Source organism: Parus major, chromosome 13 (assembly GCF_001522545.3).
Source record: "Parus major isolate Abel chromosome 13, Parus_major1.1, whole genome shotgun sequence".
NCBI lineage: Eukaryota > Metazoa > Chordata > Aves > Passeriformes > Paridae > Parus > Parus major.
Window position 1 is genome coordinate 4,457,399 of NC_031782.1, and position 26,847 is coordinate 4,484,245.

The 26,847-nt window shown below is 46.7% G+C and overlaps 1 protein-coding gene across 1 annotated transcript in view; it reads left to right on the forward strand.

The window, feature by feature from the left end:
• The window catches only part of ADAM19 (ADAM metallopeptidase domain 19), a 32,423-nt gene that overhangs the window by 2,292 nt on the left and 3,284 nt on the right, over positions 1 to 26,847 (forward strand). Inside the window, exons 3-21 of the mRNA XM_015642082.3 lie at positions 1,190 to 1,260; positions 10,611 to 10,689; positions 11,920 to 11,996; positions 13,579 to 13,771; positions 14,206 to 14,271; positions 15,555 to 15,626; positions 16,445 to 16,611; positions 17,506 to 17,590; positions 17,836 to 17,975; positions 19,119 to 19,296; positions 20,160 to 20,249; positions 21,428 to 21,623; positions 21,896 to 22,004; positions 22,527 to 22,719; positions 23,288 to 23,368; positions 24,117 to 24,225; positions 24,328 to 24,463; positions 24,682 to 24,748; positions 25,293 to 25,508. Of these exons, the coding sequence (XP_015497568.1) occupies positions 1,190 to 1,260; positions 10,611 to 10,689; positions 11,920 to 11,996; positions 13,579 to 13,771; positions 14,206 to 14,271; positions 15,555 to 15,626; positions 16,445 to 16,611; positions 17,506 to 17,590; positions 17,836 to 17,975; positions 19,119 to 19,296; positions 20,160 to 20,249; positions 21,428 to 21,623; positions 21,896 to 22,004; positions 22,527 to 22,719; positions 23,288 to 23,368; positions 24,117 to 24,225; positions 24,328 to 24,463; positions 24,682 to 24,748; positions 25,293 to 25,508 (2,325 nt within the window). The remainder of the gene's footprint in view (positions 1 to 1,189; positions 1,261 to 10,610; positions 10,690 to 11,919; positions 11,997 to 13,578; positions 13,772 to 14,205; positions 14,272 to 15,554; positions 15,627 to 16,444; positions 16,612 to 17,505; positions 17,591 to 17,835; positions 17,976 to 19,118; positions 19,297 to 20,159; positions 20,250 to 21,427; positions 21,624 to 21,895; positions 22,005 to 22,526; positions 22,720 to 23,287; positions 23,369 to 24,116; positions 24,226 to 24,327; positions 24,464 to 24,681; positions 24,749 to 25,292; positions 25,509 to 26,847) is intronic.

The window sequence follows — 26,847 nt, forward strand, 5'->3', positions numbered from 1 at the left end:
GAAACTGAAGGAAGGATGAGCAAAACCCAAAATATGAACAGGGAACAGATTAAAAGAGATATTTGTATTTGCAGAAATTGCAAGTGAGCGTATCTCCAGGCTGACAGAACATCCTATTCAGTCAGCCTTGCTTTCTTTCACTTTCAATGTTCTGTTCTGCAAAGTCTCCTCCAACAGTGATTTAGAAAATACTATAGATTAATGACTTCACCAACCCTCATGATTTCTTTTTTTCTTCCAGCTGAATAAAGTGCATTGTTATATTAATATGAGCTATTTCTCTTCTGGGAAATTTGTTCATGCATTTTCTCTACAAGAAAGCGTTCAGACTTGGAAACCCCAACCTGACTTTACATAGTGGTTCTGCTTTGAAGGAGGCAACACTGCAGACCTCAGAGCCTCTTCTAGCTGCTCCTCTAAAAGTCTTTCTCTGTGCTTTATGTCTCAGGAATGATCCTTTTTTTTTTTTAAATGTTGGTGTCAGTGTATGCATTTGCCATTGCACTAAGAAATTGGGGTGTATTCTGTTCAAACCAGCAGGCCCTGGGGAGAAGGGCTGAAATACTCTCTGTGTAATGGCTGGAGTCTGAGTCCAAGGGTCCCTCTTTGTTCCCTGCCTTTTACTGGCACTTTCTGCAAGTAAAGGAACAATGTGAAAATCTCTGGAAGAGGCATGATTCCTCTTGTCCTGAAATAGGCTCCTAAAAATGTCTTTCTGCTGTGCCAACAAAGGAAGCTTTGGTTAACTAGCTCAGATATTTGACTCTTCAACCTCTGGGGCAATCTGGGATGTCCTGTGATGGTGTTCTGAGCACAGCCTACAGCAGAGGGAGGCGCAGGGAGCTCTTCCCATCCAGCTGCACCTCCAAGCACTCCAGCACCAGGGCTTGTTGCCTTGCCTGAGCATTTTATTCCTCCTGAGACACCAGGTGGTGTCTCTAGCTCAGGTACAGCATCCCAGCAGATGCCTGTGCTGCTTCCTGGCTCTGCATGGCTGTGCTGGGGGATGCAGCAGTGTGCCTGGAGCTGGGAGCCACTGGTGCATCCCTTCCCTTCCTCATCACTCCAGGTCTGAAGTAGGAGGAAGGCAGAGGGTGGTTTAAGGTCAGCTGCAATTTCCAGTTTGTATTTGTGGATGTGTTGATAATTATGATGTATGAGTAACTGGCACCCTCTCTCCTGCACGCAGCATCCACTTCGAGCTGAAGTTACATTAAAGGCAGAAGGTCAGGAGCTCGTCTTGGAACTGGAGAAAAATAGGTAAGTGTGCCCTGCACTGTGATCCCACTTAAATAATGAGTAAGGATTACAGTGAGATCAACAGGAAAACCTCCACTGACTTCAACAGGGTTTTGATAAAGACAGGATGTGGAAGTCCTTCACTTTTTTCAAGGTTATTGCGAGTCCCCTCAGATGTTAATCAGCCAAGCAGCACACTATAGCAGAGCTTTGTCAGCAAAAAAAACAGATGGTGACCTGGCCCTCAGTGTGTAAACTTATTTTTACATCATAATTCTTCCTACATTAACTGGAAAATGTTGCTGATATGAAGCTCCCTATTTACCAAGTGGCTCAGCGCTTTAGTCACTGTGACTCTAATGAGGATTTTGTTTGCTGTGATCCAAAGAGGTCTTGCTCTGCTTCCTAGGAGAAATGATCTGACAGTTTCAATTCCATTAGTGCCCTTCATGATAAAGCAGACTGAAAAATTGTTTTTGCATTAACTGAAATGCAGAGCAATGCTGTGTGCTATCATAAGGTGTGATTCATACTGAATTCTGCTGAAGCTGCAGGAGATTAAGGCAGGGAGAAGGATTCTGGTGTGGAGGCCACCCCAGAGCCCCTCTGCCCTGTGAGTACTTTAGTTTCCAGTAGTGGAATAGCAGCTGGGAATTTAGCTGCAAGAAGTTTGTCTTTGCTCAGCAGTCCACTTGCACTGTTGGTGTTTTATTTATTTTTAAATGGGTTTGAAGACTTATCTCCGGAAATATAACCAAATGTTTGTCTTCTAGAATCAGAATAATCACCCTGTTTATATTTTAAATATATTTTATGGACATCCCAATCACAGAGATTGAGGGCTCAACTTTCCTCCTGAAAGAGTGAAGTGTCAAAAGATCTTACTGTTCTGATGGCAGTGCATATACCTAAGTGATACTCAAGGTGTTTTGAAGGAAAACCAGATTTTTTTTGCCACTGTCAGCAGTAAAACCTGACATGTGATGGCTGATGGAAGATGAGTATCTCCTGTGAGGTGTTTTCTGTAAAAAGTCACAAAAGCCACTGAGAGTTCCAGTGCTGCAAAAACAGGATGCTTTCATGCACCTGTGTAGAGCTAAACAGAAACAGCTATAAATTCTGTGGTTTTTAGCATGTTTCAGCTGGGAAAATAAGACCAGGTCCCTGAGCACTGCTAAGCCAGTCCTGTGTGGAGGAACAGCAGCTGCTGATGGCAGTGGTATCATGCCAGGTCTGAACTGAGCCTGGAAGCAGCACAACCTCTGATGCTGCTGGGGGCCTCCTTCCAGGACTGCCAGGGCTCGCTGATTCTGCACTTGCTATGCAAAGGTGAATTTTTCTGGCACAGCAGAAGCTGGCCAGAGAAAGGATCCTTGCTGAGTTGATCAGTTTGAGCTCCAAGCACAGTGATGTAAGCTCCAGGTGCTCACGGGAGCCGTGCCGTGCTATTTTCAGCACAGAAAAACCCTCTGCTGCTGTTAGTAAACAGAGTTATAATAATAGAAGGTTCCTATTGTGTTTATTTCCTGAAATGCATTTTCATTCATTGAGATGTATACACACAGGCTTGGAAGTGTGTGCACACACTTCCACTGCAGGATGGATCTCTTCACAAGTTCTGATGAAATACAGCAACTGGTTTGGAGCTTTTAATTTTTATTTTCTGTGGAAAATTCAGGCGATTCATAGACAGCAGTGCTTCATGTGGGAGTCTTGCCAGACCTCAAGTCCTTGCTCAAGAAAGGTGATGGTACAATCACAAAATGCAGTTAGTGGAAAGGCTCCTCTTCTCAGAGACTTGTGAAAGCTGAAGTAGTTTAGAGAATTAAATTAAAAGAGGAATGAAGAAGTCCCTGGGAACCCTGTGTATTTATCAGAATCCACAGAGCACTTTTAAGTGAAGGCAAACCTCTTCTCCTTATTGAAAAGTGTGGCAAGGCAGAGCCCAGCCTGGCCCCTCAGGTTCCCAGCCTGGGGTTGTTTCACAGCCCCCAGGAACTCATCACTGCTTGTTTTTCAGGGGAAGCTGAGGTTCTGGGTGAGGTTTGGGGTGCTGAGTAGCTGCAGCATCCAGCACTTCTTCTGAGAATAGTTTGTTTCCCAGGCAGCAGGTGAGAAAGTGAAACTCCCCAAGGGAGAGGTGTTCCTTCAAAGCTGTACAAAACCTGTAAGCTCCAGGCTGCAGATTTATATGGAAATGGGCATAAGAGAACTGCAACTTAAAGGAAGATACCTGAGGCTTTTTAAACTAAAATAAGCCTCAGAGTCCTCGGCCATTTAATTGCTCTGGTTTAGATGAGCCTTTGGAAACCAGTTTTGCTGCTGAGGTTGGTGCTGTGCTCCCCCTCTGTCCCTGGGCTCAGCACAGGGATGTGAATGCACCCACCTGGCCCACATTTTACTCTTGTATCCACATCCTGGACTCCCATCATTCAAGGAAAGCACAAAAAGACTGGCATCATTTGGGTTTGGCTGGGACATGATTTACCCAGTGGTTCCCAAAACTGGAAAGAAGATATGCCAAGCCACTGAAACTGCTTCAGGTGATGTTCTTGGTGGATCAGGCAGCCTTATTGCACACTCCCCACTCTCCTTCTGGAGAGATAACTAATAAAATTACTTTGAAAATTGGGGCAAGTGTCATAATCTGTATAGGGATGCACTAGCTTTGGAAGAAACATTCTAGTTTTGATATGTGGAAGAAATGTTCACACCATCCAGTTTCATATCCCATGTGAAAAGGACATCATGTTCATCCACAGAGGTGAAATACAGAAATTATTGCATATCTTGCTTCAGAGCTGTGCCCAACCCGGTGTTTTGTAATAAACTCATCACACATCTGCATTTGGGCTTCATATATTTGTGAATACAATTATTGAATTAGCAGTTAACATAATATTGCATTATTTCCTGTCCAGGCATTTGATAAGAAGTCAGAAGCACACTGGAGTTTCAAGCAGAGTTCAGACACACTAGCATTTCAGGATAATGACAAAATATATTGCTCAAATGACTCTGGCTTGTTTTAAATGACTCAAATCCATGTCCTGCAGCTGTGGGATTGGAAAGCTCAAAGCTACACAAACAACAAATATATGGAGAGCTGCCTATAAAGCAGCTTTAAATTTGGCTGGGGCTTAGGAGCGGAAGAATATGAGTTGCAAACCTTGGATGAAAAGTGACTTTTTTTTCAAAAGGCATTTGCAGTTGTTAATAAAAAGCAGCTTTGAGCCAAGGAGGGACAGGCTGAGAGCCTCTCACTGTGTGTGGCAGTACTGTCTGGTGTGAGCCTTGTGTTAGTGAAGACGAGAGCAGAAACCTGCATGAAATTTGTGTTCTCACCTCAGTGAAGGAAAGGGAGCAAAAAGAACCCTCTTCATGTCTCTCATGGGAAGAACAGACTTGGGAAAGGTTCTCTCAGCTGCCAGGGGTATTGGAGGCTTCTCCAGGGGGTGTCCCTGCCTGTGGGTGGATCCCTGGGACAGCCTGGGGCTGTTTGTTTCAGCTCCTTATTCTGGCCACTGCACAGGCTGGCAGAGCCCCAGGGGAGATGTGCAGGAACTGCCTGAGGACACAGCAAAGGAGGTTCAGAGCTCATCTGGTCTGACCTCAGGAGCCAACAGAAAGTTGGTTTTAGGCCACTCTGATAGGGAGCAGTATCATTTCCAAGCTCTGCTGGCCCCAGCTGGGTTGGTGACAAGCACTCCCACCCAGCCTGGTGCTCTCAGTGGTGCAGTAAAAAGATCTGTGTGTTGCCTGTATTCCTTTGTTTCCTGCTTTTGCACACTTCCAGGGCCTCTCCTACTGAGTGAGTGAGGAAGCTGCTGCCTGTTTCCGAGCAGGAAGGATATATGAGATTATTCCACTGATGGGCTATACATCATCAGTGTCTGATGGGCTTCCTTCATGGGCAGGGGTTAAGGGTTATGCAAAGGGGATAAATTGAGTTTATCCTGCTCTACTGTATCTTGGAATCATCAGAAAAACAGGGGTGGGACCTGGAAAGCCATAGCTGCTTTTCAGCTTCCTGATTCCCTCAGGATATTCAGTGATTCCTCTGTGTAGGGCAGAGAGGAAGAGACCAGGAAATTAAGCCTTTTAAATCTTTTGTGCACTGACTCATTATCAGCCAGTTTTCCATTTATTTCATTTCCTTTTTCCTCTCCAGGCAACCTTTATGGTTTCTATTGGTAAGCTGAGGGTCTGTGTGACAAATCTTGCTTGGGTCCTGCAACATAATTTACACAGTAAATGTCACAGATGATGTGGGTGGGAGAAGTGGGTCTTTAGTCTGTGATGCTTTCCCAAGCCTTACAAATGGCTTGTTTAGTTCCACCTGAATAGTTGGGAAGCCACTTTTTCCTTCCAAACTGCTGTGTTTACACAATAAACATGTTCTTAGCAAAAGCTCTAGAGGAAGGGAGCTTAAGCTTAAGCTCCAGTATTCATCTGGATGGAACTCACCAAGAAAAAAAAAATAATTTTGATTTCATTGGTTTTAAGAAGTGCCAGGTTTTGACTGCAATATTCCAGAGGTTTGAAATCTCCCATTTCCCACTAGTGATGGTTATGGAAAGCAGGCCTGCCTGCTTGTGTTGTCATGAGTCATGTGCTGGTGGTGTTCAAGATGGGGCCACTTCAGGTTTTGATAATAAATTCTGGCGTTAGGGAACATTTAAGTGACTGAGAGGCAAGAGTTCACATTCCCCTTCTTACTCTACTTGGATCCTGTTAGAGGCAATGGAGTGGGACCACAAATTGTAGATGGAAATCTCATGTCTAAAGTTTCTTGGGAAAATCAATTCCCTCCACCCCCAGATGCTGGCAGCCTGGCTGGACAGATTTATTGTGATTTGAGGAAAGGGACAGGGAAGGAGATGTAAGAGACTGCAGGCTTCACTTCTCTTAGTCCCATGACTGAAAAATCAATGTCGATGTTTCTCACGAGAGCTTCATGGACCATTTGGCTTTTGTTTTTTGGGAGGAAATAAAAACCATGTCCATCTCCTAGATACTGCTGGGTGTTTCTAAACTGGCAGCTGTCCATGTGGACTAGCCCCTCTGTAAAATGAACCCAAACAAAGTTGCTGATGGGACTAAATTGTTTAAAGTCCTTCTTGCTCTAATGAGTAAGAACATCAGAATGCTGCTGGGGCACTCTGGGCACCTGTGGGTGATCTCAGGCTGGTGCAACTGAGCGTGGCCATGGCAGCCCTGAGCTCCTCTTAGGCTTGTGCTGACAAGTGATGTTTTATATGCAAAACTGCTCCCATTTATCAGGAAAATGGGAAAATAGCTGTTCTCTCGAGCAGCTGGGAAATGTGCACTCCCTCAAGAGGACATGGCCATGCGAGCAGGGCCCCAGATTTCCTTCTGCTGTTTTTGGGAGTGTTTGGGTGTGACGTGCAGCCCCTCTTCCCCCAGCTGCTCCTCAGCAGTGGCCACATGAGCTGAAAGCCACGTCCTTTCCCCATCCCCAAGTGCCACAGGGGCAGCTGCCTGCCAAGAGAGCTGGATTTTCCCTGTGCCAGCCTGCCTCTCCTAGTGAGAACCACCTCAGTTGATGAGTGAAGGATGTGACCCTCTGGCAGTGCATCCCAGCAGAGCCAGGCTGCCCTGTGTCAGGGCAGGGAGCAGCCCAGGGAGGAGGGCTTTGTGTCAAACAATGATATCATTGACAGGCTGGAGCGGGACCAGGACGGCTCCACGACAGCCATCAGCAGGAACCAGCTCAGGCCATCTGTACATTATGGCACCGAGCCACTCTCCCTCTGTTTGGCTTCCTCACTTGTATTCAGCCTGCCTCCCAAGGCTTTCCGGGGAACAAATCCTGCCAAGAGCACGCTATTCCACCCTGAGCTTGGAGGCTGAGCTGGATCTTGGGGACTGACTGATCTTGCTGAAGGCTGGTCCCTGTTGGAAAGGTGAGGCTCTTTTAGAACATCCCAAGTGCTCGTGTGCAGCTTCCCCTGGCCCCAAACTGACTGCAGCTGCTATCGAGCTTCAGCAAAGGAGAGTGCTCCCATCCCAAACCAGCTTTTTCTCTGACTTCATCAATTCTTCATGCTGATAACTCCTCTAATGGGAGACTCTGTGCTGCCTTTTAGGAAGATGATGTGTGCTAGCGATCTGCCAGCTGCCTGACTGGATCTCAGAAGCCTTTAAGTAATGTTATTTTGCATCCAGGCTTTTGCAGCTTCAGTGTGAGCTGCTGGAGAAATGGTCACTGAGGCATGTAATGTAACTGAGAAGAAAAAATCAAATTGTGCAATTTTTTCCAGACTTTCCTTCTCCAGCAAGGAGGTGATCTGTGCTCTTCTGGAAACTTCCATTAGTGCTTTGCCAGGCTGAGCTCCCCTGGAATCAGCTGTTCAGCCTGGCAGGGATATTGTCCTGCAATGATGGCAGAGAAGGTTTTGGGGGGTGGGTGTTTCTCTGCTGTTTATCCTACAACTGGTACATGTGGAAAAGAGTCAAGACTGGTTGAGAACTCCGGTGCACTCCTACTGACAAGAAGGTTTATTTGCTGTTTATTTACAGGTTGGTGGAAAGCTTGGTGCTTGCTAAAGAAGTGAGTTGGGCTGGGAATGAAATTTTACAGGCTCTAAATAAGACACCAAGGGTGTTGCAAGATGTTCTGTTGTTTTTCCTCTTTCCTCACTGCCCTCCCCACCACACCCTGTGCAATCCCCTGTGATAGCCCTTTCTGGCAGTGCTGCAAGAGCCCCAGGGCCCCCCTGCATTAAGGCTGGGAACTATCTTCAAAATAGGACTGTTTCAAGCTCAGAATAAGAACCTGGCCTTTTCTTGGGGATGCTGTGGTGTAGAGTAGGAGTCTTGGAAGTTGCAACGTGGAGATGACACAGGCTTTCAGCTGAGCAGCTGTAGAAGTGTCCCTGAAAATTCAGGCAAAGCTCCTCAATCCACTCTAGGAGGGGCTGGAACCTGAGTGTGCAAGTGGGAAGGGATGTGCACACCCCTTGTGCTGTGTGGCCTCATGCTGTGCCCTGGGCTCTGGTGCTCAGCAACGGGGCTGGGCAGGAGCCACAGCTCTGAGGAGCTTCCTGGGCCATACTGGAGGGGAGATCAAGTGGCTATTCACGGCTAATGCTTTCCAAGGATAAAGGAGCAGGAGGAAAACACAAGCGTGCTTGTTTGGGAATGAAACAAGCAGGCTGTGCAAAGCCTCAGCTACTGGAAATCCACGGGCTGGTGTCTGGCTTTAATAGCATAGGGCAGATCACACTGCTTTACTGTCTGCCCCTGACACAGACCAGATACCTGCCAGAGCATTGCTCAAGGCAATTTCCTTTGACTTAATGCAATCTGTTGATTAAATATTTGTTTCATGCACCCTTGCTGAGCAAGCTGCTGCAGTCAGGGAGATGAAGGGAGTTATGTCTTGTGGGATGTTGCTTATCTTGGGTTTACAGACCTAGGACAGCTGAAGGCAGCAGCCTTGCCTTCAGATCACTGACAGCATCTGGTGATAAGAATTAACACATCAGAAAGACACAAAATGAGCTTTTCTGGGCTATGCTGAATTTTAAAAGTGGAGATAAAAGCTGCTGTTTTCCTGACATCAGATGCTATCAAACACAACAGTGGCACAGTTGTCTGTTGTTAAGCTGTGGGTTTAGCTGTCTGGGCCTTTGGACCAGGTGGGTGAAGCACTTTCAAACACTGATAAAAGGTTTCCTGTTGTTCTGGTGTAATTTAATTAGATATCACAGGGCACCCAGTCCCTTTTTTAAACAGAGATGCTTTCAAGGTTGATAAGATCTGACTGACTGGTACCAAAAGCTGAGATGGAAAAATCTTTGTGCTTGCTTGTGATACACCTTTCTTCATCCAGCTTAAAGAAATCAGGCAAAGAAAAGAAGAAAACTTTTTTCCTGCTTTCTAGCAGTTTATTTCTAAATCCTGGAGCATGACATGCTTTAAACAGGGGTGCAAAGGGATTGAGCTGCAGCTGCATCTGGCAACACATTGCCCAGGATGCATGTGGCATCCTCATGGATGGCAAATGTGACACTTTGGTGGCCTGACAGCACTGTGGGCTGCTGCAGGAGTGTGTTTCATCAATAGGCCATGTTCTGTGATCCTTCTCCAAATTTTTGCATGACAAACTATTGTTTTTAAAAACTGCTTTAAACCTACATTTTATGGCTGCTGAGATGGACACAGGATATGACCTTCTTGGTTTGGCCCAGATTTTGACTTGCTGTACTTTTTACATCACTGTTTAGCAAATGCAGATGTTTAAAAAGAAGGAGAAGGCTGTTTCCTCTGGAACAAAATCAAAATGCTTTCTATTCAGTGCACAGGAGCTCCTTTTATAGACTTTTGGTCTGATCCTGGGTTGAAGACAGGGAGAATATTGTGTACATGGGGATGACATGAACAAATTCAAATTGGGGAATCAGTATTTTCCTGTAACAAAGATGTGAACCAGCTTCTGGGAAGCTATTGAAATGAAGATACAGATTGATTTATGATCATACTCAGATTTGGACAGTGGAGACAGTCTGGGTTTGAGCTGAGGACTCACACCAGCACCCAGATGTCCTGAACTGACCTGTGTTGTGTTTGCTCTGCTGGACTTGGTGCTTTGAATTTAATCCCAGTATATCTGGGGCAATAGAGAGAAAACTCTGCACAGAGAGTTGTACCCATTAAGGGCCAGTGATTAGGTTGGGATGCTGGGTCTTTAAAAGTCCTCATGTAAAAATTGAGTTGTTCACTTGCAGCAGTTGGAATTGGATCTTGGTGCCTAATTGAACTCAGGGACAGGCTCTGTTATTTTTTATTTTAATAAATGGCTTGAAAGAGCATTTAGATGGCTTGTGGGGCCCTTCCAGGAGTGAATGTGCTCCTTAAGACATGCTCAGCTCCTGCCAGGGCAGCGGAGAGATGGCAGTGGCAAAGTGAGCTGTGCTCCCACCTTCTGACCCTCTGCCATCCCAGCGTGGTCTGCACAGGTAGCACAGCCCATGGTGATGGTCCTGCCATGGATCCCATGGCTCCTGGGCCACCAGGAGCTGTCACTGCTCCCTGAACAAGTGCCTGGCAGGAGGGACACGCTAAGAGCAGAGTGCAGAGACAGAGCACAGCTGGTGTGCTGTGAATCCCTGTCTCTCATCTGCTCTCTCAGGTGGTTTCATGCTGTGGGTAGAAAGCAGTGACTGCCCCAAATCCACAACAGTGCTTCACAGCAGCAGGAATATTTACACTGACTTCAGAAAGAGCTGGATCTAACTGATTTTCCAGCACCCTTAAGAAGCAGAAATGCAGGTGAAAAAAAAAAAAGTGATACCATCTTGATTTTTAAATTGACTTTTCTTTCACCCCCTCCACTGTGTCTGCAGAAACCTCTTTGCACCAGGCTACACCGAGACCCACTACAGCCAGGCTGGCCAAGCCCAGAGCACCCCCCTGACCCACACGGTGAGTGCAGAGATCCTTCCCTCCTGTGCCTGCATGGGACACCAGGCTGGGGCTTGGAGAAGTAGGTGAACCTCTTCCTCCTGAGCCTTTTTTTTTTTGAGGTCATGGATCCCCACAGCTTTAAGCTAAAAGGGACGGCATTCCAGCTTTCTGATCTGGGAGGTTCCAGTGGGAAAGCTGCTCCATCCCCCAAAAATGGTAAAAACATCTTTCTGTTTTGCCTGAGCTCTGTTATGAGAGCCAAGGTCAGCTGCCAGCATTGCTCCCCTCTCTCTGGGTGCTGGGGAATTGTTTATTCCTCACACTACTCACCCTCTTGCTTTTAGTTTTGCTGGGGACCTTCCCAGCCTTTGGGGAAAACAGGCCCTATAGCGAGCTCCCGTTCAGTAAAAGCCCCATAAATTACTGATCTCACACAGGCTTGGCTGGCTCTGCTGCAGCAACACAAAGCTAGGCATTGGTCACAAAGCAAAAATAAGAGATAAAATCCCCATGAGATCATCTTTCCTACTGCTGCCCCAGGGTGAGGGCAAGGGATATAATGAATATATTGGCGTTTCTGCCCCAAAGGCTCCTTGTCCCAGCCAGAGGCTGCCTTTGTCTCACCAGCAGCCCTGAGACCAGGGCTTCCCCACTGCCCACGGTGTCACTCTCTCTGCCACATCCCTTGGGACCTGACCCAGAGCCAGCTGCCATCGATGGGCAGCTCCTGTTACAGGCAGAAAACTTTGCAGCCATCCCAGTCTTTTCTTGGGGATTCAGAGCTCTCAGTTTTTGCTGGCGACAAGGAGCTGCTTGATGCTCTGGCCCAGGCGGCTGGGATGCCCTGGAATGGCAGCTGAGAGGCCAAATTTCACTTTGGAGTCACAGAGATTTCGTGGTGATAATCAGCTGCCAGAGGCAGCGGAAAGGGAACAATTACTGGAGTGTCAGCAGTGCTCGCACGGGACTCGGAGACGTCTGAACAAGGCCCGTGAGCCATGGCCTGAACAGGGCCCGTGAGCCATGGCCTGAACAAGGCCTGTGAGCCATGGCCTGAACAGGGCCTGTGAGCTATGGCCTGAACAGGGCCTGTGAGCCATGGCCTGAACAACGCCCGTGAGCCATGGCCTGAACAGAGCCTGTGAGCCATGGCCTGAACAGGGCCTGTGAGCCATGGCCTGAACAGGGCCCATGAGCTGTGCCTGTGGCGTTTCTGCAGCACCAGCCCTGCCTCCCTCTGCCTTGCAGGAGCACTGCTTCTACCACGGGGTCGTGCGTGGCTGGGAGCACTCCAGCGTCACCCTCAGCACCTGCCGGGGCCTGCGGTGAGTGCCTGGAGATGGGGATGAGGGAATGTCCCTGGGAATGCCCTTGGGAATGCGCCTGCCCAGGTACTGCCACCTGAGCTCTGCCCCCAGCAGTCTGGCTGCCCTCTTTCTCTCTGAGTGCTCTCAAAGGCCACCCAACCTGGGGATAAAAAGGGGCGTATTGGGGAAAATCCAGGAATTTGGGTATCATTAGCAGCCATGGCCTCCTAACCAGCTCCAGGATCCTTTCCCTGTGTGCTGCCAGCGTGGACTGGTGCAATGACCGAGTTTCACTTGAGTCTGCTGCAGCAAAAGACTCCTGTCAGTGGCTCTGGGCTGCAGCTGTCACAGGCAGGGACAGGACTCACCACGTCCCAGCCCAGCACTCTACACTTGTAAAGAAACCTTCTCCCAGCCTCTCACAGCTGGCAATTCTCTGTGTGTTTTGGGGCAAAGTCTTCAAGTCTGAGCTCCCTCCTGGGTTGTCAGCCCTTCTCTCTGCTTTCTCCCCGGGTGGTGTCAGGGCTGTGTGTGTGAAACCTTTGCTTTGGGAGTAATGGAGACTTTGGCTGAAAAAGGGGGTCTGTATCCTCAGCCAGGAATAAATGCAGCAGTTTGTTGTGACCAAGGAGCTGCATTCATTTACACCAGCTCAGAGTTTGTTTCCAAAACATCACACAGGCTTTATTGACATTAGTGGTCATGGGCTCGGGAGCCCAGCTGGAAGCTGTGCTGATGGGACTGGCTCCAGCCAGGAAACAGCCCCTGCCAAAGCAAACCTGAGACATCCTAGTGAGTGTAGCACAGGCCAAAGGGCCCGGTGAGATAAACAGGACAGTGCAGACACCTGTGGCTTGGAAAAAATACTCCAAAAGCAAAAGCAGTGGCAGGTGTGCCGTGCTTCTGTCAGCCTGTGTTTTCTTAGGCTCTGCTTTCCAGCTCCAGAGAGACAGAGATGTTCAGTGTGCCTGTGCAGGAGCTTCCTGCATCCCTGAGCTGTCAGTGTCTGCTGGTAACTCCTTGGTGTCTTTTTCTAACTGCTGGGGAGGCGCAGGAGCTGAGCACACGTGGCTCTTCTCACTCTGAGCCTGCACAGCGTGGGTGGTGCCCATGAAGCCACACATCTTCTAGAGGGCATCACACACAGATTTCCAGCTCTCCTGGCTGTAAGATGCTCATTGAGAAAACTAGAACCATCTGGCTATGTGCATGACCCAGAGGGAGCTCCACTTTTCCTGCTGACAAACAGTCTTCGCATTTTTCAGGTCAATTCTGTTAAAGGCAAATTTCTTCTATTGATAGAAAAGCTTCCACTGCCCCTAAAGAAAAAACTGTAAGTTAAACTTCTCATGTTGCAGCACATGCTCCAATAGCCTCTCAGTGTCTGAGGCCCACTGAATGGATTTTAATATATGGAAGCTCAGGGATTTCCCCCTCTGAACTCAAAATATTCCCACCCTTTTTATTAATGAGCTGACTGGCCTGGTAAGGATAAGTGTCTTGCAAGAGTCAGATGGGAGCTCAGCAGCAGCAGAAGGATTTGTCTTGAGTTGCTGTGATAGTAATTAACTTCTCCTTTTATCGCTTCCCCTTTCCACAGAGGACTTATCGTATTGAGCAGCAATTCCAGTTATATCTTGGAGCCAGCTCCTGACAGCCCAAACCAGCACCTGATTTACAGGGTGGACAACCTGAGGCTGCAGAGAGGAGCCTGTGGCTACCAGGGCACTGGGGATGCAGCTGAAGATTGGCTCAGGGACTTCACAGCTGGGATGAAATCACCAGGCCAGAGGGTGAGCAGAGCTCAACCCGAGTCCATGCATGATGCTCCAAATATCCCACCTGTTCCCAGCCCTGCTGTTCCCTAGGAGCATAGCTGAGAAAGTGAAATGAAGAACATTTAGCAGGGTTTGCAACAAGCTGGTTGTGAAATAGTGGCTCCAGCAGGGAAATAAATGAGTGTTGGGGGCTGCAGTGGGCTGTAGCTGTTCCTACATCCGATACAGGAACAAAAGGTGGGATGAGGCTTGTGGGCACGTGCTGTAGCTGTACTGACCTTGGCTGCCCAAAAATGAATCACATTTGGAGGTCCCTGGGTATGATGGGGTGGTGTGAATGGCCAGTGAGAAACAAACTGGGAAAAATGACCTCTACACATATTTTGTGAAGAGTTTCTTGGGGAATACTGGGGAAGTAACCCAATAACCCAGTGTTGCTGTTGCTGCAGGTAAAACGGGAGACTCTGCAGGCTACAAAGTACGTGGAGCTCCTGCTTGTGGCTGATTATGCGGAGGTAAGAAATGGGATTTTTATACCCACAGAGCACTGGGCACAGAACATCCCCTGGGGCAGTGAGGGCTGCTGGAGCTCAGCAAGTTTTCTCTTGCAATCCCAATGGTTCTCAGTAGACAGGGAGAGATGTCTTGGTCATTTTTGTCCTGGCAGCCACCATTGGTCCAGAAACAGATGCAGATTTGGATGAGGCCTGAGGGTCAGCTCTGGTCTCCCAGGGTAGCAATGGCCAGTCCTAGTTATGGCTGGGAGAATCTGCCTTCAGAATAGAGAAATTTGGGGGTTTCCAGGAGTGATGTGTTTCTAACTACAGTACACTTAATCTCTAGAGAAGATAACCATAATTATGCTCTGCTCTGAGCTGCTAGCAGATGTATAAATAGACATTTTTAAGGCTCCAGATCACAGAACAGGTCTGGGAGAACCCGCATGAAGTCAGCAATCCCTCCCCCATCCCCAGCCTGGACGGCAGGCCAGACACACTGACAGTGCAAACCACACAGTGTTTTACTGATTGTTTAATCTCCAGCACAGACGGGAGCCAGCCTGGTCCTATCCATAATTTACAACTTGAAACTCCAGTAGGGAAAACCACACAGTGCTCTGGGCTATAATTTATTCTGAACAAAGCTAAAGAGGCAGAACTTATTTTGGTTTCTCTGTTAGGCAGCAGGACACCAGGGAAGCTGAGAAAACACATAATACCCAGGAAGTGCCATATGTTGTTCACCATTTGATGAGACAAACTGGGACAGTCTCATGGTGTTGTGCTAGCTGCCTGCTCTTTGCTGTGTCCCTCATCAGAAGAAAAGTTCAAGGTTTTGTCATCTGTTAAACAAAAATCTGAACATTTTGACCCTTTAACTCTTTGAACCAAACAGTTTGCTAAAATTAACTCATTAATTGCCTGGTGGTTTAAATAGGCAAATTGGTTGGATGAGTGAGATGTGATGAGAGGCCCAGCAGCCCTGACCTCAGACATGAAGTCCTGTTATCACACATTTTACCTGGCATGTTTGCCAGTTCTTTGTCAGCCCCTGGCTCTGGGGGCACTGGTAAATTTAGGTTGCTGTGCTGTGCCACCACTTGAGTAGCATCACTGCCACAGGGTGCCAGGGATGAATTCTGAATATACATATGCAGGTGAGCTTAAAGTCAAATGTGCAGTGCAGGAGACTTGGCTTCATAGTTACCTTCTTATTTCCAGAATAACGTGGCTTGTTTTAACACATTGCAGCTCTTTGTAGTTGCCTTTGTGCTGCCTGATGTATTCATTTTGTTCAGTTTCAGAAACATCGCTTCAGCATTGAAGCAACAAGGAACAAATTAGTGGAGGCTGCTAATTACGTAGATAAGGTGAGATTGGGTGTGTGTGAAAGGAGGAAAGCAAGGCCCAGATCATGAAATATGAGATTTAATTGGGTCAGAGGAAGGCTGGATTTTTGGGAGAGAGAATAATATTTTGGCAGTTCTTCCCAGTGACTTAGGGGGAACATCTGCCAAACAATTATCTTGTTCCAAATCCAGAACAGGGTGGGGGGATCTCCATTCCTTACCTTGGAGCAGCATGAGCATCTTGTGTTTTGCTGCACCTCTGTAAAAACTGTTACCTAAGTAAAGGTTTTTGAAAAGGGACTGAAGTATTCACTTGAAATGGTAGAAAACCTGGGAAGTAGAGCTGGAAGGAGCCTTCAGAAGTCATCCCTGCAGTGGGACCTAGTGCTGCTGAAGTAAAACTTCCTTGCTTTTCAGATCTACTCCCTTTCTGCTCCCCTTTAACTCCTTCCACCCTCCCTTCACCCCCAATACCCATGAATGCTCCTCCTGTTTGTACTTGACATGGGCAGAAGATTATTTCCTTACACTTTTGAAGAATTTTGACATACTGGAAGATGAAATATGATGTCAGTCTCCAGTCTTTGTTTCTTCAGATTATGTCTTTGCCATTCATTCAAAAATGAAAGTTCAATGTCTCTTTTTCAGTCAAGTTCAGATTTTTGGGTGGTTGCACATTTCTGTCTGCAGAGCTCAGCCCTAAGCTGAAATGCATTTCCAGAGGCAGCATCTTCTCTGGACGTGTGGATCTCTAGTAGCAATTAGCAGTATATATTCAAGATTTAAAACACAGTAAAATAATGGTGCTCATTTTATCATCTTTCTTTTCCATATCTTAGTTTTACAGGGCCTTGAATATCCGGATTGCCTTGGTGGGGCTGGAGATCTGGAATTACGGGGATAAATGTGATGTAACAGAGAATCCCTACTCCACCCTAAAGTCCTTTCTGGCCTGGAGTAGCAAAGAGAGGCTGCACAGAAAACATGATAATGCCCAATTAATCACGTAAGCTCCTTTCTCCTGTTTCTGACAAGCAGGTTGAGTTGGGTGGGAAATCAGTTTGTACCACAATGCCCTTCCAGGACACAAAGTGGCTTTGTGGGAAGAGCTCATTCCTAACCCATCCCACTGACACACAGAGCCCCAGTACTGGGAGCCAGCTGATGATGGCCTGTGACTGATGGGCCACTGATCTCACCAGGGCCAGTAGCCTGGCCAGCAGTGCAGGTGGCATTGGAAGAACAATTAGCAGCAGCTCTCAGATCTCCTTACCTCTTCCATGGAAATTCATCCACCAGGATGAGTCAGAGGACCTGTAGGGTTGAAATGCCTTTTCCACAGCCTTTTCCCTTGGTTTCTTTGGTTGGGTTTTTTCCCTTTAACATTACTGTATTTCCTCTCCATCTGGTCATGTCCTGAGAACAATTTCCAGGGCTCCCATTTCAAAGATGCTGTCAGGGTGGTGCAGAATTCCTGCTTAGGGGCAGGAGCAGAGCATGGCTGCACCTCAGAGGTGTTACCTACTACTCTCTCAAGTCCCCATATCCCCAAGCTGGCAAATATCAGGCTTATGGTAAATTAAGTATTCACAAACAGTACTCAGCTAAGGATCCAGAAATAGTATTTTCTGTGCTTGTTGCAAAGCTCAGCAGGAGCAGTTTTTGGAACCAAACCATTATAAAAAATAGGGTTGTCTGGCTGGCCCATAAAACAGAGTAGCAGTCCAAGATAAACAGACCTCAAGGCTTTGTAGTTCTGCTATGATGTCCTGCACTGGAAGATACTATAAAGACAATGTGTCCCCCTGACACTGTGTAAGGAGCACTGCAGGGTGCATTTCTCTGCCTGCCTCCTCCAGTGCCCCAGTGTCATTTCATGCTCTTTCTGGGTTGATTTTAGGGGTGTGCCCTTCAAAGGTACCACAGTAGGCTTGGCTCCCGTGATGGCCATGTGCTCTGATTTCCAGTCAGGAGGAGTAAACATGGTAAGTAATTGCAAATACCCAATCTAAAGCTTCTTGCCAGCAGTGAATACATAGGACAGATGCCTCCTAAAGCCCAGGGAGAAAATATTTCCTGTGAAGTTCTCCATCCACCTGCTTTTAGGCAGGAATACCTTCAGTAATATTTTCTGCATGTACAAATAAGGAGTTCCCCTCACCCCACTGACCCAGAGGTGCACAGGACAGGCACAGGTAAAATGCTGACGTGCCTCTTTGACCTTGCACAGGACCACTCTGATAATGCCATTGGTGTTGCTGCTACCATTGCCCACGAGATGGGACACAATTTTGGCATGAATCACGATTCTGCTGGCTGCTGTACCACACCAGCAGCAGATGGGGGCTGCATCATGGCTTCTGCAACTGGGTGAGTTCATCTTGCATGGGCTCAGGGAGGAATGCAAAGCACTTTGTTACAAGAGTCTTGGTGGAGTAAGAAGTAGAAATGTAGAGTGAAAATGGGTGTTTCTGCCTGCTAGAGTCAGTGTTTATAGACAAAAAATTGCTGGACAAACCCTGGGTCATGGAGCAGTAGCAATTTGCTAACTCCCAAGGAATAGATTCCTGCCTGAGACTGGCCTTTGGTAATGGCAGCATTTAAAAGTGGAGCTCTGAACTGTCTGGGAAAAATTGAAAATTTTTGTGTTCCCTTTTCTTAAGAATACTCCTTGGTTCTGAGAGCCTGTGTTTAACAGGAAAGAAGTCTTTGAGAGAAAGGGGAAGCAAGAGTAGATCTAGTAGCCCATAGGAATTCCAAATTTGATTTTGGATGAGGAAACATAATGATTTCTACAATTCAGTCACGAAACATGCCAGAAGGACCCTTACACTTAAAGCTACATTCACCATTTCCTCAAGCCTTCCTCTGTTTAAACAGATTTTTTTTTTTTTCCATAGGCATCTTCTTTCATGTGCATCATTTCCTCCAAAACCTTTTGGGTGAGAAGTGAAAGCACAGTGGCACGCAAAGCAGAGCACACAACATCCCATCCACACACATGCACAGCCACACATGGAGTGCACAGGCATTGTAGCAACAGAAATTAATAATTCATGTCACAAAAAATATTCACATTCTTCAAGATAAGATGGTAGATAGAAAAAATTAAAGATTATTTTTAGCAGTTAAGCTCACAGGGAGTTATTCACAGGCTGAGTGCTGGAGTCTCAGGCTTGTTCAAGCAGGAATAAGCTACAGCTCCTGTACTGAGGAGGAGAGGACAGCCATGCTTATCAGCAATAACAGCCAAATGTAACTCAACATATTTTGGTTCTATAAAGTTTCTTTTTTAAGGCAATTATATTATTAAGCCATCTTGCAGTGCAGTCTCACCTTGTCTTCAAGTGTAATGCAGGCACAGGAAATCAATCTGCTTTAGCACAACTCCAAGAATTTCAGGGAGAGACCTGTGTCCTTTGGCACTTGCCAGGATTTGCATGTGCTCCTTTTTGCTTCTCTAAACCACTGTCCAGACCTGTCTTCATGTTTTTCCACCCTCTCTGTATTCAGGCACCCATTCCCCAAGGTGTTCAACCAGTGCAACAGACAGGAGCTGGAGAAGTACCTGCAGTCTGGTGGAGGGATGTGTCTCTCCAATATGCCAGACACCAAAAGAATGTATGGTGGAGGGAAATGTGGAAATGGCTACTTGGAAGATGGGGAGGAGTGTGACTGTGGAGAGGTGGAGGTAACATTTGTTCAGATCCAACCATTTGGGGTTTAGTGGGACACAGTGTTTTTATTATGTATTTTGCAAATATGGTTATGTGATCTGTAATCAGCTTTTCTTTGTGCAGGAGACAAAAATATCTTCCCTGTATGTAAATGTAAATCAAGGTTCTAAAATATGACATCTGAATTCACAGTGTGTAGTACAATCCACCCCAGAAGTCAGGGATGGAGGTCCAGGGCTGAACAGGGGTGATCAAAACTTTGTTTAAAAAGGAGATGAAAAAATTATTTTAGGTCACAGGTTCACAGATTTATTTAGGTTGGGAAGGACCTCCAAGATCATCAAGTCCAACCTGTGACCCAACAGGACTGAACGCCACATCCAGTCATTTCATGAATATCTCCAGGGTCAGTGACTCCACTGCCTCCCTGGGCAGCCCATCCCAATGCTTAACAACCCTTTCAGTGGAAAAATCCTTCCAGATGTTCCACTTTCTTATATAAGTTCACTTTACCTATGGCTCCACTCTTGTTAAGGATGGGGCTTCTCTCAGCATCCACTCTGCATCTCACTTCTGCAAATGCATCCTTTGCCTCAGAGAAACAGAAATTCATAATTAATAACAATTAATAAAATTAATAATAATTAATAAAAGAGAAGAGGGAGCTGGAGCCAGCAGCCCAGACTCCCAGATGTGATAAGCACAGCAGCTGTATCCCATCAGCCCATCAGAGGTTGGCTGTGCAGTGCTGGCATTCAGCTTGTGCTGGGTGCCACAAGAGAATGTGGGAGGGAGGATGTTACTTTGTGTGTGAGAACACATCAGTGCCGACCTCAGATCTGCCCTGAGAGCTCTGCTGCATCTCACTGTCTTCCAGGACTGCAGGAACCCCTGCTGTGACCCCAGGACCTGCTCCCTGAAACCTGGTGCTGAATGTGCCCATGGCAGCTGCTGCCATCAGTGCAAGGTGGGATCTCTAGGTTTCCCTAAGAGGAAAGGAAATAACAGGGGAGCAAGTGTGAGGCTGAAAACTGGAGGGGGAAGGGGAGAGAACACAGCCAAGTATGGAGTTCAAGTCCTCATCTGGTTTGATTTTTCTTTAGGTGCAACAGCTATAAGTGTAATCAGACAAGTGGGGTCCTTTCTTCTGGCTGATTAAATTTACTCCTATGATATTTCAAGATGAGCTGTGAATGCTGCTGGAGTGAAGTCACACTGCCTCTCTTAAACACTGAGGGATAAATCAGAGCTGATATTTCTCTCCATTGGCTCTAGAAGAAATCTAGACAGAGCTCTTGGAGCAAACACTTCCTCCAGGGATTAGGCTGGATGCTGTGTTTGCTCTTTTCTGGGGTGCAACTGAAGTCCTTCAGGTGTTTGCTGAAGAACTGTTGGCAAAGAGTATCATTTCAAATCTCAGCTTTCCTTACACTGACTGGTTAAAATGTGTTTCTGGTTTTGGAGCCAAAGATCTCAAATTTGACTACAAGTTAACTCAAAAACGAACACGGGCAAACATTTCTCTTAAGCTCATCTTTCTGTTTGCTCATTGACTGCATGCTCTTACTGACCTATCCTGAGCATGGGGAAAACTATTTCCAGAAAACCACCTGGACTCACTTGGAGCAACCTCCCAAATGCAACTTTGCCAGATGTGAATGCCCTTTGTTCTCCACGTGTGTGGTGGACAAGAGAAGAATGAACTGAGTAAACTCATAAGCAAGGGAGACATAAGTTATGCATCAGGAAAATGTCTCCAGCAAAAATGACAGGCAAACACAGACACAAACTTCCCAACCAGGGAGGTTTTGAGAACAGATTACACAAACATCTGTCAGAAATGATTCAGGTAAATTGGATCCTACTCTAGGGTAGAGTGAGATGGATCAGTGTCCCCATGAGATCTGACAGTGTTCTTTTCTGTTCATGATCTCATTGCTGCCTGGGGAAGGGATCCAGTTGTTAATTTTATTCTACACAGTTCACCCAGCTAATGAAGTCCCTGAGGCATGAGTCACTGCTGATCTCAAAAAACCTTAGACAAGGAAGACAAAGTGACACACGCAAGGTTCTGCCTTATCTACAGACATGAAACCACAGAGGAGCCAAGAGATAATTCTGGGTTTTCCCACTGCCTCTTTTCAGCTGATGTCTCCAGGAACTCCCTGCAGGAAGAGATCAGGACTCTGTGACCTCCCAGAATATTGCACTGGCGAGTCCCCATTCTGCCCCCTCAACTCTTACCAGATGGATGGGGCTCCCTGCGATGGAGGAAAGGCCTATTGCTACAGTGGCATGTGCCTCACCTACAGGGACCAGTGTGTGCAGCTCTGGGGGCCTGGTAAGGACACTGCCTGCAGCAAAACATGCTGTCCTTTGAGCCAGCAAATGTTCTACTCCTGCTGCTCCTCACCCTGCTGTTCCTCACCCTGTGCAAGGCAGGAGTACCTTCCATCCCTGCTGTCAGTAGGGTCTGAGGAGCCTTTTCTCCTGCCTTACTCACGTGGAGGAGACAGCAAAAAATTTCCCATGCTCCAGCCATTCCAGAAAAAGGAGAAGTGAGTGGTTGCCATGGGGTGAGATGAAGCAGCCACTTGAGTCTCTTCCATGCAGGAGCACAGCCAGCACCAGATGCCTGCTTTGAGAAGGTCAATGCTGCTGGAGACATCTACGGGAACTGTGGGAAAGACATCTACGGGAATTACAGGAAGTGTGAGATGAGGTACAGAGTGGCAGCCCAGGGTTGCTCACTGGAGAAGATGTTTTTATATGTTGCAAAATTATGGGCCAGGAGATAAAAGTGATCCATGCATTGGTTCACTCCCTCCCTCTGCCTCCTGAGAAAGCAGCTGCATCCTTGGGGGACTTGCAGCCCTTACAGCTGAAGCTTTCTGTTCACCATTTTCAAACATCTAGTTGGTATTCTTCCAAATCAACAGAAGAGGGGGGATTTTTTTTAATCTCTAAGATAAATGTGACTTTCTAACTGAGACAAAAAAATTGTTAGTCTTACTTCTGATTTTGTTGAGGTTGGCCATCCATGGGGACATCCCCCATCCATGGGGACTGTGGGGTGGTACCATCACTATCCATCAGACACTGTTGCTTGGGATAATTCATGGGAGGTGCCTGCTCATTTAACAATGACTCAGCACTGCTGCTTTAATTTACATTTAGAGCTCATATCTGCAAAGCATTCAGCAAGCCAGGAATAATCACTTTAGCCTTTTTTTTTTGAAACCAGAGATGCTAAATGTGGGAAGATCCAGTGCCAGAGCTCTGCTTTCAAGCCCCTGCAGCCCAATGCAGTGCCCATAGACACCACTGTGAACACGCAGCGGTGCCGGGGGACACACGTGTACAGATCTGACAGTGAAGAGAAGGAGATGCTGGACCCTGGCTTGGTGTTGACAGGAACAAAGTGTGGGAGCCATCATGTAGGTACAGTTCTGCCTAGAGTGGCTTGGGGGAGGTTCAGAGTATCACTTTTCCAGCCAGAATGTGCTTTGTGGTTATCAAGCTATTAATCTTTTATGTCTAATGCTTTTCTAGGAGATTTCTGTATTTGTTGGAAAAATAATTCCTTAGAGGCTTTGGAGAAGTGATGGAAGGACACACTCCAAAGGCTTTATGTCTTTGCCAGATGAAGTTCAGGGCCAGTGCTAAATCTGGGATTTGCTAGTTGGTTGAAGTTGTCTCACTTAAAGATGAGACACAGCTGGAAACCAAGACATGTGAGAGTTCCTTCAGGGACTTGTCACATGGGCATGTCCAAGCTGATGCCAGCTGAGCTCCCACTTCTCTCTGATTCACATTGACTAGGGTTTAGGGTAGTGATTAACTGTTTGCTTGGGAACCAGGTTAACTTCATTTCCTGTTCTGCCCAGGGAATTAATTGTATTTCCAAGGTGTCTGGGACCTACAAGTCACAAAACAGCACAAGGCAGTGACATGGTAGACAGCTCAGAGAGCTAACACTGAGTTTTTTGGGTTCTTTTTGTGCAGGTTTGCTTCGAGGGGCGCTGCCAGAACACATCCATCGTCTTTGATTCTGAGAGCTGTAGCAAGAAGTGCCATGGGCACGGAGTAAGTGTCTTCTTTTTCATCTCCATTCCAGACTGAAGCAGGATGGGCTTCCATTCTTCTGTGGCTGCTTGTTCAGCTCAGTTCTGATACCTTCCTTAGGTTTGCTCTGGACTTTGGCTTCTTGGCTATCAATTTGCATATTTCTTTCCTGTTTGATGCATTTTCTGGTCCATGAATGTCCCTTTGACATAGGATTTAAGGAGGTCTGTTGCAGGGATATGAATTGCAATAAATGAAAAACAAGGAGTAGTCTTATAGAAAAATATCCTGGGCTGAGTTTAGGTTGAGTAAAAAGTATCAGACTTACTAAAGAAAAAAACATAGCAAAAAGTAACATTTAGGGCAGTTTATCCCAAATTGCTTTGGGATAAAGCCCCCAGGGGATGGAAAGAAAAGACAAATACCAATGGGCCAAGCTCTTAAGCCTAAAAAATAATAAATCTTCATTTGATGAAAGGGAAAAATCATGTCCTTCAGTTTAGAGATAAGAGAAAGGCATTTCTAAATGCTCATTTTCTGCTGAATTCGGGTTATTGGCACTTCAGCTAAAGAACCCTTGTCTTTTGGAGAAAGGGAGAATTTTTGAGGAAATTAAAGGCACTTCCACTCCCTGAAGGAAAGAATTTCCAGGCACTCAGCTCCCACTGGAGCCTCTCCTGTAGTGTTTAATTCAGCAAGGGCTTAATTCATTTTCACCTGCAGTTTTCTTAGTAGCTTCCACTTGAATCTCTGAATCTTCCCACTCCAGGTGTGCAACAACAACAAGAACTGCCACTGCAACCCAGGGTGGGCCCCCCCATTCTGCAACAAGGAGGGGACAGGAGGAAGCTTGGACAGTGGTCCTCCTCTGCCTGAAGGTGAGAGGGACCAGCTCTGCTATGGGGCCACTTCAGAAAGATTTGAGTTGGTTGCCAGCAGAGAGTTTTACTTTTTAAAAACCTCTACTTTCTTGCCCTCAGGCTCTTCAGCGGTTGTGATAGCTCTGGCAATCCTGGCTCCCATTCTCCTTCTCAAAGGAATCTTGTTTTTATTCTATTATCTGAAATGCTGGAGTAAATTTTCCATCTGTTCTCTGAAGAAGACACCTCAATTCAGGTAAGTTGTCAGTGCTGGGCCTTGTCTGCTTGGCCCCTCTCCTGCCAGGACAGAAGAGACATTGCAAGTGCTGTGAGGAATGTCACTAAATTGATTTGTTACAGCCACTATTGGCTTCTCATTTTTTTCACTCCAGTGAAGACAAAGTAGTAAATACAGGAAAATAAAGGAGGAAACACATCTAGACATTAACACTCTTTTCTTTCTCTCATTGTCAGTGACACCTCTGGAACTGGGCATGCAAACCCTGCCTTCAAGCTGAGAACCCCCCAGCAGCAGAGGAAGGTAGGGGCAGGGGCAGCTTCCACCTGCAGGGCAGAGAGGCAGCTGCCCCAAGGTGTGGGATGTGGTTTCCCCTCATGCTGGAGTTAGGGATTGGTTTTATCAAAGGATGGGAAAGGAGACTGACATCACACATGGCTGAAAGTCAGTGCAAGCTGAGTGTAGCACCTGTTCCTAGTGATTTCCTCAAAGGCTGGGATTTGGCCAGGCCTGTGTGGCTGCTTGTCTCTCCTGATGGATCCTCTATTGTCACATCCCCTATCTCAAAACTGGAGAAATGGCAAACCCTGGGTTTGTTTGCAAGTGTCACACTGATGCCTGGATTATCTGTTCTCTTGATTTCCATTTCTGCCTTATGATCCCAAGTTGTCCCAGCCCATCTAATCAACACCAACCAGACATACACAACACATCCTGGTGTTTCAGGCAATATTTTCTACTCTGTCTCAGACCTCACTGATCCTCTGGGATCCTCAGAAGTGTCGCAGCGAGTATAAAGGGTGGTTTGAAGTGGAAATACATGAGGATTTGTGTCTTCTCTGCACAGGTGATTGGCTTCCCTGAAATCCCACCCAAACCTCCTTCTCATCAAGCTCCAGGGCTCCAGATGAACAGACAGCAGCCACCCACCTTCTCTGGCAGCCACAGCTGCAGTGTGGGGCAGCCCATGGGACCGGTGCAGCCGGCACTTCCAAAGGACATTCCCAGGAGGACACCCCCAAACAGGCCAGCACCTCCTGCTCCCAAACCTCCAACCTCTCAGGTATGGAGTCCTGCTGCTGTCCTGGACACCATGTGTGGATGCTGTTCAGTGGGAGGTTTGTTCTGGTGAAGCCTCTCACCCTGGGGGAACTGTTAGTCTTGACCCAGACTGGCCCCATCTGATGTGAGCATCCTCTCAATGAGGTTATTTTGAGGGTTAAAAGGAAAGATTTATTTATTTCCCTGGCAGCTCTGTTCTAAACTTACTATGGACCTCACCTTCTTATTGGGAAGATGGTAAATCATTCAGACTGACTTAAACCCATTTTGCAAAATAGTATTATTATATTGGGTCCCTCAAAGAACAAAGGGCCCAGTTACAGCAGGAGGCTGGCTCCAAGGCAGTCTCTCTCTGAAGGACGTGGAGGAAAACAAACACTATGGAGGAAAATCTCAGCAAATGTTTCTAGCTCCATTGTTCCTGTGAACAGCCAGCACTTTAGCAGGAAAGAAAACTAAAACAAAAGCAGGAAGCTGAGTGTTGTTAATAAGGAATAGGTATCCTTCCCAGCTGCTTGTTGACAAGTTCCCCTTCATCTCCTTTTTGTTCCTTCCCCATCCAGTCTCTTTATCTCAGTCAGCCTTATGAGATGGAACACTTTTCATAGGATTTCCAGGAGAAACCTTGCTGTTTCTGGGTTAGTGGAGAGCCATGAGTTGGGGAAGACACAGGGGAAATAATTCATGTCACTTTTTGCTAGTTGCAGTGTCCTTCCTAGATGTTTGCAGCATCTGCCAGATTTGCTCTCTTGCTATTCCTATAGGAGCTCTTCAGACTCGGCAGTCAGTGGAATTTAGTCTGCCTTGTCCTTCCTGGAGTCACAGGGCAAGATCCTTGGAGAGCAATAGATCCCCAAGCCATCAAGCATTGCATTTATGCATAGTCTGAGGAGGCTGCAGGGATTTTGGGTGCCCTCCAGGTCGTGAGTGCAGCTGTGTTTGTTCAATCAACACCTGTAAGGCAGCAGCTTAGCACAGAGCCTGAGCAACAACAGGCAATTGGCTCTTGTGGGGGTAACTTCTCCCCACGGGACATGCTTTCCACTGAAATTCATTAGATGAATGGAAAATACAATGCCCTGAGCATCCTATTAGGGACAGCTGTGTGAACAAACAAATAATAGCTGCTTGTGGGTCTGTGTGTGTTTGTATGGGCACAAGAGCATGCACATACACAGTGTTTACAGGTATTGTATAGGCAAACAAACAGTGAATGTATGTGTGTGGAACTTGTTTCCAGCCATGAAGTGCATCAGTTAATGTGGCTAATTAAAAAGGTTCTGGAACACAGATCACCTATTACTTCCAAAAGTTAAGGCTTAAATTCAAAACTCTTTCTT